Here is a 12,136-nt window from a genome sequence, read left to right on the forward strand (position 1 = left end):
AAACCTCCTCCGTTTTTGTAGTCGGTTAAAAATCACCGAGCAAAGCTCGGTCATCCAGGTACTAACAGATAATATGTGTAGCAATGATTGTGAATAGTCGAATGTCATATCCTATGTAACTTCTTTCATCATCAACCCATTAGTGTGCTATCGTTGAGCGCGCGTCTCCTCTCATAATCAGAAAGATGAGGACATGGTAGTCAATCACGCTGGCCAAATGTTGATCGGTAAACTTCACATTCTTATGATTTTTTTGAAATATCTCTCAGTCTTTCAGTTTTTCTTACAAAGTTTCCCTTAGGCGTTAGAGCGTGTTATAATTAGTTTTTAATATGCTCATAACTTCAAAAAATATACTGGGATGTGGAGTACCGACCCTCGATGTGAGAGGCTGAAGTTCTTTTTACTTCTTTCAGTTTGCAAATAGCTCCTAAAGGGAATTAAAATAAAAATTAAAGTTTAAAATTTTATCTAGCTCTACCGGTTTAGTTGGGCGTTCAATCAGTCCATAAGCGTTAATTAAACTAATTTAACTAAATTAGATTTTAGTAAAATATTATTCCTACCTTCCTGGTAAATAGGGAAGAAGTCCGTATTCTAGATCCATAGTCAAATATCTAGATATCATCAAGGTTGAGGTCGCTAATGTTTCAGTTGTTTTTTTAACACGCTTTTATTAGCTTGGGTTGTATGTATTGCTTCCGGAATTCGTCTTAATGCGCTAACTTGTTGTATAATTACATAATTAATATATCTTAAATGAGTGTAGCTTTTTATGACGATATTTAACCCATAGGCAGGTTACCCAATTAATTCATGTAAATATGCGAAAACGAAATAAATACTATTTTTTTCGTCGCAAAAAGCCCTATACTTTTTTCTCCGTTTTAAATGTTCTTTTTTTTTGTTTGGTATTGATAAGCTTTAGTGTTATCGGTGAAATAATATTTAAAATATATATTTATGGTAGAATTTAGATTATTATTAGAACTCAAAATTTAAAAAATGCGAAGCCTTATCAAAATTCTTTACGATAAAATTTTTATTTAACCCTAAATCCGATACTAAAAAATATTTCTTTTCAAAATTCTAAAGCCGCGAAATTGCGAATTTTTATGTGATAAAAATAGAATTCGGCATAGCCGTATTCCTTAATGTATAAAGAGAAAAATTACGTACACAACAAGATTTAAGACAGTTAAGATACCGCTGATATAAAGCAGAACAGAAGTATATGCCGTATATCAATATTATATAACTAAATAAAAAACATAAAAAGATTGGTCGTAAAATCAAGATAAACCGTGATACCTAATTATCTATTTTTTCGTAACATTTTTACGAAATAAAACAATGTTTATAAATGACTACGTTGCGAAAGGAGATTGCTAAATCGATGTAACAACTTAATTTATATGCAACATGAGTTGATACGTAACGAAACCAACTAAACCTAGCTCTATCTTACCTAGCATAGACGCCTTCGCACTAACTTTCGTCCGTCGAGTTTTCCTCTAAAACTATTATAGCGGTGTTCGGTGAAACTTAGTCGTTTCGCGTATCACCTCGCGTGTGGTCGCGTACGCTAGCGAGCTACTAGTGCCGTTCGTATCATATGAAATATTATCTGATGTGCGATACCTTTATCAGTTGAAGAATCCGTCCCGATGTGGAGTTGTTGGATATAAACGGAGTGCACGCAACGCTTCCGTCGCGGACAAATGTGTCTTAATTCCGACTCGAGTGTGTAGTATTAGTGTATTGTTGTTATTGTCGTCGAAACGTTTCAAAAATGAATAGCACGGATTTTGGGTTCCTCTCGACCACCAGTATGGTGCCGGAGGATGACTTCACAACGCTGTTTCCGACAACAACAATTATGCCGTCAACAGAAGCGCCCGACATAAGGTCATGGTTGACAGATCTCGTCTTAAAGGTATGTTTCTAAAATACGCCCGTGTTGTTAATATTGAAACGCGTTGTATTATAAACTCGTTAATGCTTTGATAATAAATTCATTTAAGCGTCTGATTGTTAAGCAAGGTTATCCTTAAGTTAACAAGCATTCAATGTTGATGAAGACGCTTGTGATTCATGTATACTTTTATACAAATCAATAAAAAATAATTGTTTGAGTTGCCGGTATCTAAGATAGTAAATATATCTGTATCTACTTAGTATGTTATTGATGTTGTTTTATAGCTTGTTTTTAATTAATACAACCAAAACAAAGCGTCTCTTTCCTTAAAAATGTTTATTGTTTGTTTTTTGACTATCGGCACTATTTAATAAAATATTTTTCTTATTTTAATTTTTGATAAAAATATAAGTTTAGGTTGTCGGTTTATTGAAGACATTTAAACCGATTATGGTGGGACTTGTCAAAAATAATATTACGTTCAAATAGGACTTCACATTTTAAAAATATTTTGATTTTACCAAGTATTACCAAGTAAAAAATCAATGTAGGTATTTTTCCCGACACTTTTCGCTCATCCTTAAAATGAGGCTCATCTCCTTTCTCTGTTCTGATTAGTTATATTATAGTTTTTTTTATTACTTTTATATACTGCGATTAATTATGGTCTTTTACTGATACAAAATCATATCACAAATATTATTGGCATGCATATTGGCATATGTGAACATTTTTCTATGAATGTTTGTATGTTATGATGTCGTTGTGTCTACAAATAAATACGTAATTAAAATGAAAACTGCGTACGTGGGCGAATCTATGTTGGGAAACTTGTTTCAAATAACACTAATAGTGTTTCGTGGCTTCGTCTCACTTTATGCCAGATCCATCTAAAGTAATATATAACTTTTTTTCTTTTATGATATAAGGAGTAGCAGACAATTCACCTGATGGTAAGTGACTACTGACGCCCATGGACATCTGTAATTCCTACCTGAGGTCGGCCACAGATGCGCCGCTACCTGTGAGGACTACGCTGAAGTGCTTCGGATTAGTATGTCTCCCTTACCACACCCTTCAAACCAGAACTCAGCAGCGTTTAACACTGCTATCATTAGGCAGAAATAGGTGTGGCGGTGGTGGTGCCACAGGAGTCGAACTACATAGGATTTTATCACCTTCAAACTTCACCTGATGCCAAGGTCCATCTCAAGTAATATACCTTTCTAATACCAAAATAAATATTTCATAAAATTGGTAAATTATTTTTCAATTTCACCTCTGACATATAAAGTTTACTACCAGACTGGTAACTGAGTTCTCCTATGAATATTTTGGCATTGTTTCATTTATATACCTGAAAGGTATGATTCCATTATTGCTCCAATACTGAAAATCTATCTCTTAAAATGGAAAAATACCACCACCATACCACCAAGGTGCACTATAACTAGTCTACTAGTACAGATGTTTTATTAGGTACATTATTACCCTGAGGAAACTAAGTACTTTTCCTCGAAAGGTTTTCCGTTCTCGTTAAAACTCGTTAAGTTTTTTTAGGTTAATTTAAAGATGCCTGGACTCTTCGTGGGTCCTTATTATGACTTTAGAATAGCATGTGAAGAGCTCCTGTTATATTGTAACGGTGAGACTATTACATGAGGCATTCTACCTTAGTTGTTAGTCTTAGTTTCGAAAGGTAGACGAGGTTCTGTGTAGTGGAAGTAATGGAAGAATACCACCTCTATGCCACCAAGCTACACTATAACTAGCCTACTAGTGCGTCAGATGTTTTATTAGGTACATTATTACCCTGAGGAAACTAAGTACTTTTCTTCGAAAGGTTTCCTTCCTTCTTAAAACATTTTTTGAAGGTTAATTTAAAGGTACCTGGACCCTTCGTGGTTTTAATCGCTACCCTTATTTTGGCTATAGAACAGCAGCGTCAAGAGTTGTTGTAGTAATGGGGCGACAATCACTCGAGGCATTCCAACTTAGTTTGTAAATCTTAGTTTTGAAAGATGGTAGACGAGGATCCGTGTGGGTACCACCGTCACACTAACACCGCTTGAAGCAGCTCTTGCGTCAGTAGTAGTCAGTACAAGGGCATGGATGACGGCTGCCTTACATTTGGACCATTTTAGTCCTGAGGAGTGCATCTGTGACGACTAAAGGTGGAACCCATCTTCTATATAGAGTTGTTCATGTTCATGGGTGACAGTGACCACTTACCATAAGATGGACTTATGCACCTTTGCTACTTCTATTATAATACTAGGTTGTCCCTGCGGCTGTACTCGCATTCAAAGGTTTTTGTTTGTCCGTCAGGAAGATTTTTTTTTCGGGATATAAGGTACCCTATGTCCTTTTCTGTACCCCTGACAACGTGTGGACAAAATTTCATGGCAATCGGTTGTGTAGTTAAGGCGTGGAAGTGTAACAAACAAACTCACTTTCGCATTTATAATATTAGTTAGGATGTAAACTGGGGGCCTACCACCATCTTTTAAAAACCATCATAGTTCAAGAAGGTTTTATTTCCTCCTTAAAACAGTAAAATATTCCGTCATACAGTTGAACAAACTTAAACCCTTATTCATTTTTCGGTTACCCATTGTATAAAACCAACTGAAATCATATTTTGCTTAAAAAGTTAAATTTCCTGCAAAAAAAGTAAAAGTATGATTAAAATAATATTGTGTTAAGAGATGGTAGTAACCCCCGTGGGCTGTGACGTATTTGACCTCAACAAAGAAGATTTATGAAGCGTGGTCAACACTTACAATGCTCCCACAATGAATTAGGTTCATGTGTTACATACTTAACACGTTCAACGCCACGCTAAATTTCTAGATATTTCGCGTACGCCGTGGCCGACACCAGGTGTCCGACACATGACTTGGTCCTACAGGCCGTGGCGGACACCAGGTGCCCGCCAGCACTATCTAAATTTAAATGTCTCCAACGGGCCAACAGTAACTAAACCGAACAAAAAATGTATAGAGAATGACCCGCGTGGCCCTGTAGACTACAGTGTATAACTTAGCCAAAAGAAATAATAAAGCTGTGTAAAATAATGATGACCCGACATCGACACTTAAATTTTTTTTTAATGTAAATAAGATACAAATCGTTAAGTGAATTTTAATGATCCTACTGTTTACACACACGAGTCATTCTGGTATTGTGTCACTTTATGAAGAAGCTAATTTTCGTGGGTGTCATTACCCATACAAGATCAATATTTACTCGACCGAATTCGTGTAATTGTCTGTGACGAAGGAAAGACACACCCACGTACTAAAATAATAATAAGAGTTTGAAGTTTGAGTAATAAAAAGATTCCAAAGAATTGAGAACCTCTTGCTTTAAAAAAAAAGACGCTTTCTACACTCACAACACATTCTAGAATTCCCTGTATTGTGGGTGCCGTGGACACATGCAAAACTAATATACAAAACAAGAACATAATTCTAGATTCCAAGAATAGAATATAATTCTAAAGCTGGAAGCTAGAAGCTGGTACGCCTCGGAAAAGTATGTGTCTCTCACCACACCCTTCAAACCAGAACACAGCAGCGCTTAACACTGCTATTATTAGGCAGAAATAGGTTTGGCGGTGGTGCTGCCGGAGTCGAACCACAAAGAGTTCTACCACGATCAAATATTTTAGTATTATGGTCGCTATAACAACAAATACTAAAAATAAAAAAATTGAAAATATTTTCCTTAAAAAACCGGTATTTATCAATGTCTTTTATTATATCAATTTTCACAATGCATATACTTCTAGATATAGCTGTAATACTAACAAATACTAAAACTATTTTACAAAATGTAGGTATAGTGTTAAATACGGTGTGGTACGGAACTCTCCACATACGAATTTGACTTGATTTTGACCAATTATTTATTCCAAAATAATTTGGAATATTTTGGAGTATTTTCTCGTCTTCAATTGCCGTATGTTTTGTGACGTCAATTGAAGACCAAAATAACGAAGGTCAGAGAATCTTGGCTGCATGTCGTTTATATCCGACTGTTGGCCACGGGTTTCCACGTAAAGAACATAATCCATTTATACATGGATATGGGTAGATGGTGGAAAATTTGATACGTTTGTGTGCAATATGACGTCATAAGCACCGGTAGCCTGGTGGTTTGACATTCGACCTCGATATGGATGACCGAGGTTCAAAGCCCAGGCATACCTTTACCGCACCGTACGTTTTTTTAAGGCGTACCTTTATTTTTTCGATGTAATACGCGTATTACAAATTAATTATTACTTGCTTTAGTAATGGGGAGAACGTCGTCAGGAAACCTATACGTTTTGAGATTTTTTTTCAATACATATAACTGAATATAGCAACTTCTCATTTTTCGAAGTCTGTAAAAAATCTTAAGGGTATGGAAAGTAACAGTTCTTACTTGTCCAGCATGGTGGACTATGGCTTAAATCCCTCTCATGTGAGTTAACCCGTGCCCAGCAGTGGAAATGTAGTGGGTTAACGATGACCATGACGTCATCTGACCAAAATACCCAAGGTCGTAACTTCATGCGCACGTGCCCGCGGTTTGTGCAGATCATAATTGATGGACGAAGTCAGGCCATGAACTCAGACGGAAGGTGACCCCGATTTTGTTGTTGATTAAGGGAAAACCTTTTTTATAATATTTATGTAGCAAATGAGCATGCAGTCCACCTGATTGGTTAATGGACATTTGTACTTAATCAGATTTAGAATTAATTTAGAGTCCTACTTGATTTTGACTATAGATAAGTTGCAACTCCTGATGACTAAGCTGGAATGCCTCGGATAAATCTCCCTCTTCAAACCAGAACACAACATCACTTAATACTGCCTTTAAAGGTAGAAATAAGTGTGTCAGAAAACGCAATTTTAATATTTTTGATGTTAAAGGAGGGTTAGTATAAAGCTGAATCCTAATTTATGGATTGGATTTGGAAATTTGGAAATATCTTTACACAAGAAGTATTGCCCAAAATGTAAAATTGCGTCCTGTGACTAAGGACCAAAAATTGTAACATTTCAATGGATTAATTCACGTTTCTTAGTTTATTATTATCTAACTCCGAGAATGGAGGTTTTCATTCGACGCACCTTATGTTTGTATACCAATTACGCTGTCATGTTGCGACAGATGATTCATACTATGTTTTGCCGGCTTGTCTCCAAGACGATGCCATATTGAGTTCAGTGGATCCCGAGGTCGACTATGTGTTTGATAAATCATAATTAAATTTAACTTAAAAGTGGCTAACATAGATATTTTTTCATATTGAAGCTGTATGCTACTAGTATGCACCTGATGGTAAGTGGCTACTGCCGCCCATGGACATGTAATCGATCCTAGTTAAGAGTTCTGCTTTAGGTCGGTCACAGATGCAATTTTATTCCTGAGGACTAAGTTGGAATGCTTCGGATAAGTATGTCTCTCTAACCACACTCTTTAAACCGGAAGACAGCAGCGCTTAACATTGCTGTTATGAGGGAGAAATAGGTGTGGCGCTAGTGGCGCCGGAGTCGAACCACAAAGAGCGCTACCACCTTCGGATTGTTTTAAAACCTATCGATTTAATCTATTTATATAAAATGACTTCAAAGTCGATAACATTATGGTTTATTACAATTTTTACATTAATGTTGCCAATCAGAGCCATATTTTTTATTTCTGTCGTATAAGGGTATCCCCTGCGTTTAAGGAAGGAAAACATATCGATTATTGATATTGAAGTTGGTTTTTATTTGTGCAAATCTCTTTTCGTTTTTATGGTTATTTCGTTTTGTAGCAAATATTTGAGATTCATCTAATGATGTCATCGAGGCTCTTGGACATGTGGTGTCAAATCCAAATAGAACAAGAGTTCTTGTAGTTCCATCTAGACCCTACCTTGTGGTGTTTTGAAGTGGTTTGTTACATCTGAATAATGTTGTCCTAAATGTCCTAAGTTTTGAAGGTGGTAGAACCATTTGTGGTTCGACTCTAGCGACTCTAATGCTTCACCTATTTCTTCCTTACAGCAGTTCTAAGCGCTGCTATGTTCCGCTTTGACGGGTGTAATAAAAAGGGTACTTTCCTGAAGCGTTCCAACTTAGTCCTCTGATGTAGCAACGCAGTAGTGGCCGACCTCAGGTAGGAATCTAATCTCATCTGGGGTAGATTAGATGTTCATGGGCGGCAGTAGTCACAATCAGACGGACTGCAGGCTCATTTGCTCAAAAATCGTGCAGAAGATTTTTCAATGTATCTAGTGTATGTATCTACTTATGTAGTATATTTTTATGTACACTAATCTCTCCGACCATGACATAAATTATATTTATACTGTTGCTTTCACATTTCCTCGCCCCAATTGACGTGTGTACTTGTGTCTGTGACGTAGGGAACACAAATAGAGCCGGTATCTTTCCGGCGTCTCGCAGGATCCGAAATTGTTAGACTTCGTATGAAATTATGAATGCTGTTGTTATGTGCGAGAAAAGCAGTGATAGCCTAGAGGTTAAGAAACTCGGCCTCTTGATCGAGGGGTCCGAGGTTCAAATACCAGGCAAGCACCTCTGATTTTCAAAATAATGTGCTTATTAGAAATCAATTATCATTAGCTTAAACCGTGAAGGAAAACATCGTGAGGAAACCTGCATACCTGAAAAATCTAAAAAAAAAATTCAAAGTTATATGAAGTCTACCAGTACGCACTAGGCCAGTGCGGTGGTGGACTATGACCTAATTCTTTTCACTCTGAGAGAAGAGACGTGTCCAGCAGAAGACACGTGCTCAGATTTGTAACGTTTTTTGGGTGGGCTTTTAAAATTGATAGAACGCGTTATGGTTTAACTCCGGAAGCTTCACCGCTACACCTATAACGAGCTCATAACAGCAGTGTTAAGAGCTGCTACGTGCTGGTTGAAAGAGTGTAGTTTTCCGAGGCATTTCAGCTTAGTCCTCAGGAGTAGCGGCGCGTAGTGGCTGACCTCATACCTCACTCTAAGCACACTAATCTTATCTGGGGTTGATTACAAATGCCCGTGGGCGGCTGTAGTCGCCCACCATCAGGCGGGCTGCATAGTTATCACACAAATTGGGTGACGTATTTTTCAAAGAAAGTTGAGATTTGTTTTAGACTATAGTAAACTTAGTAACTAAAAAAAAAACGCTTTCTACACTCACAGCCCCACACTAGGATTTCCTGTATCGTGGGTGATATGGACACACACAGCGACAAATACACAAACACCCAGAAACAGAAATCTAAATTCATCATTTAGAAATCTGTCTGGCCGGGGATCGGACCCGGGACCCTCTGCGCGTCAGACCGGCATCGTGACCGCTCCGCCACGCGGGTCGTCAACTATTTTATAGATCGTATCGTATCGTATATATTTTTATAGATCGTATAAAATACAACTTTTAGGATTTCTTTTAGTACAATAAATATGCAATCACTCTATTGTTCAGTGACCACTGCTGTCCACGGATTGGACGTCTAAAATAATACGCAATAGTTATTAAATAACCACACAACGGGTTATTCCTTCACCGTTAGTTTCGTTCAATGGTTATTAAGAAATTTCACGATTGAACGCCTCTTACCGTAAAACAATGTTCATTGTTTACAAATTTAAGAAAATAATGTTGCCATTATTGTTTTTGAAAGCGATTGACCTAATTTTTAGTCTTGTGACATTGTCATTTGTCACGCCATGCAATGTGGTGTAATTGTACAGTTATATATTAATGTAGTTTTATAAATAAATAATAGTAGGTATGGTGCTGACTCGCAGTTGTAAGATTGGTTATGGTTTAGTTTGAGAATGTATGGAAAATATTGTTATAAACCAAAAACTCAATTACTTAAAAATATTGTGTATCTTACTTCTATAATTTGGAAAATCCAACGACATGGCATATGTTAATTTCTGTCTAGCTGTTTGGGCTGTTGGGTGTGCCAAAATGAGACATACTCTCGAAAAATATTACCCTCCCCTATCGAGTAAAAATGTTTTTTTTTTTCGTTATTTGTCATGTATCATTACTTCCCAGAATTTGATACTTATATTGATACCTCCATTACTCGATGGAGTAATAACTAATATTTTTTTCAAAATGAACTCATACATTTCTCGCCTAGAGACTTTTTAAAATTCAAGTTATGTTAATTATAATGCTGTTCTATTTTCTACCGAAATCGGCCCGTAATTCGTTCCAGCATTTTTCCTTGAAGTTTCGGATTTGGTCATTCCCAACTCGCTTTGTGTACTAAATGATGGCCTATGATGGCATGTCTTTCTTGAATAGATATCTGGTTAAACGTTTGAGGATAACGCGAGTCCGCAAGGCCAAGACTGAATCGTTCGGATGTTGCGTGCTCAATTCATTGCTATGTATGATATTTAATTTGCTATAAGGGTTCACAACAATACTTATATTGAAAGAAGAATGTATTAAATAATTGAGGTTATCAATCGGTTATAATTAAAAAAATGTCGTAATTATGATGTCTTTATTTTGTTGCATGCCATGGCAAAGGCGGTATGTTTTTGGGGGGCGGCAAAATCGACTTTTTTGTATGACATTTATTCCCCAGAAGTAGAGCTTTGAATCTCAATTTGTGCCCTCTGTTGGAATGTTTAGGGGTCGGCAATTTTTCAAATGAGATGACCTTTTTTGTGTGTAATGAAAAGCACATGTGGTTATGAATTGAAGTTCCGCCCCGCATAGCGCGTAGCCACGCTACGCCACTATAAAAGAGGGCAATATGCATATTATCAGGAGGATGTCATTACCTCTCCTAAACTTAGAACACCAAAATGAATCAAGTGTGGCATCTTAATACCGTGTCTCATTTTTAAATTGAATTTTAAGTTCTTCATTCATGTTGGTAACAATTAATAACCGATTAAAAGACGGATGTCATTAACGTTTACAATATGAAGATGTAAGAATGAGCCAATCATATCATCTCACAATCAGTTCGCTTAAGAATGAAAACTCACAGATCGTTTTTCGTCTACGAGGATGTATATAATGTCAGAAGGTTAGATTTAAAGATAAATAAAAAAATGTAAGAAATAATAAAAGTAGAAATAATAAAAAATATTTTTATAGTTTCTGTGTGTGTGTGTGTGTGTGTGTGTGTGTGTGTGTTTCTAAGTCCTATTTGCAATAATTGTTGTAAATATAAGAAGAAAATATAACATTGTTTAAAAAGGACATAAATAATTAAAGCGGTATTATTTATAAAATAACAATTTAATCTAGTTGCAAAATAGTAATCTGCGAATATTTTGTGACAACCCTAAGCGAATCAAGCGTGTATGCTAATACGCACTCAACGGTTTAAATGTTACTGGTCAATATGAATGCGCGTTAACTGCATCATAGGAAAGGGCACGTTAACAAATAACAGGTAATTTCACTTAGTACTTGATAGAAATGATATTTATTAAATTTGAAAAGTTCTGCAATCTCTATTTATAAATAAGATTTTTTTTAGCAGACGAGCATGCTGTCCACCTGATGGTAAGTAGCTATTGCCGCCCATGGACATCTGTAATCAACCCTAGATAAGATTATATATTCCTACCTGAGGTCGGCCACAGATGCGCAGGAGGACTAAGCTGGAACGCCTCCGAAAAGTATGTCTCCCTTACCACACCCTTAAAACAACAACACACTAGCGTTTAACACTGCTGTTATGAGGCAGAAATAGGTGTGGCGGTGGTGCTGCCTGACTCGAAGCACAAAAGGTTCTACCACTTTCACCGAAAACTTTTCTACCGAATTAATTTATTGGTCTCCCACAAGTAAAGGATTACATAACTATTTGGAATTTCTACTTAAAATTGGACGACCAAAAAATATGTATGATCAAGCAGTGTTAGGTAGTTTTCTAATATATAAGTGTTTGGTATTTCATCTCCACTCAATTAGTACCGGTATTGTATTAAGTTAAGATTAAAACTACTTCGCAACAATCCGCTACAAATATGTATGATGGTATATATTTTAAACCATGCAGTATGTACCACTAAACCTTAATCGCTAAGCCTTAACCTTCTTAGCGATTAACCGTCGTAGAGTCAACTTACCCTGATGATGCTCCGTTTTGGAGCGAAACACGTGTTGGTGGTGGTATGTATGGTGGTGTATATTTTTAATTTTTGCATCTGCACGCATCCTTTGAGGGAGGGA

At 36.6% G+C, this 12,136-nt stretch overlaps 1 protein-coding gene across 3 annotated transcripts in view; it reads left to right on the plus strand.

Annotated features, from left to right (window-relative positions):
- Nucleotides 1-12,136, plus strand: part of LOC140756442 (putative divalent cation/proton antiporter TMEM165) — a 55,439-nt gene that overhangs the window by 22,019 nt on the left and 21,284 nt on the right. The window contains exon 1 of one of the 3 annotated variants that reach the window (XM_073091949.1): nt 1,547-1,936. The exons of the other annotated variants lie outside the window; for them this stretch is intronic. Coding sequence (XP_072948050.1) covers nt 1,793-1,936 — 144 coding nt within the window. The 5' untranslated portion in view covers nt 1,547-1,792. Of the gene's footprint in view, nt 1-1,546; nt 1,937-12,136 lie in introns of those variants that run through there. 3 annotated transcript variants of the gene reach the window in all.

The sequence above is a fragment of the Epargyreus clarus genome, unplaced genomic scaffold (assembly GCF_041222505.1).
Source record: "Epargyreus clarus isolate Ecla_fem2 unplaced genomic scaffold, WU_Ecla_fem_2.2 ptg000035l, whole genome shotgun sequence".
Lineage (NCBI taxonomy): Eukaryota > Metazoa > Arthropoda > Insecta > Lepidoptera > Hesperiidae > Epargyreus > Epargyreus clarus.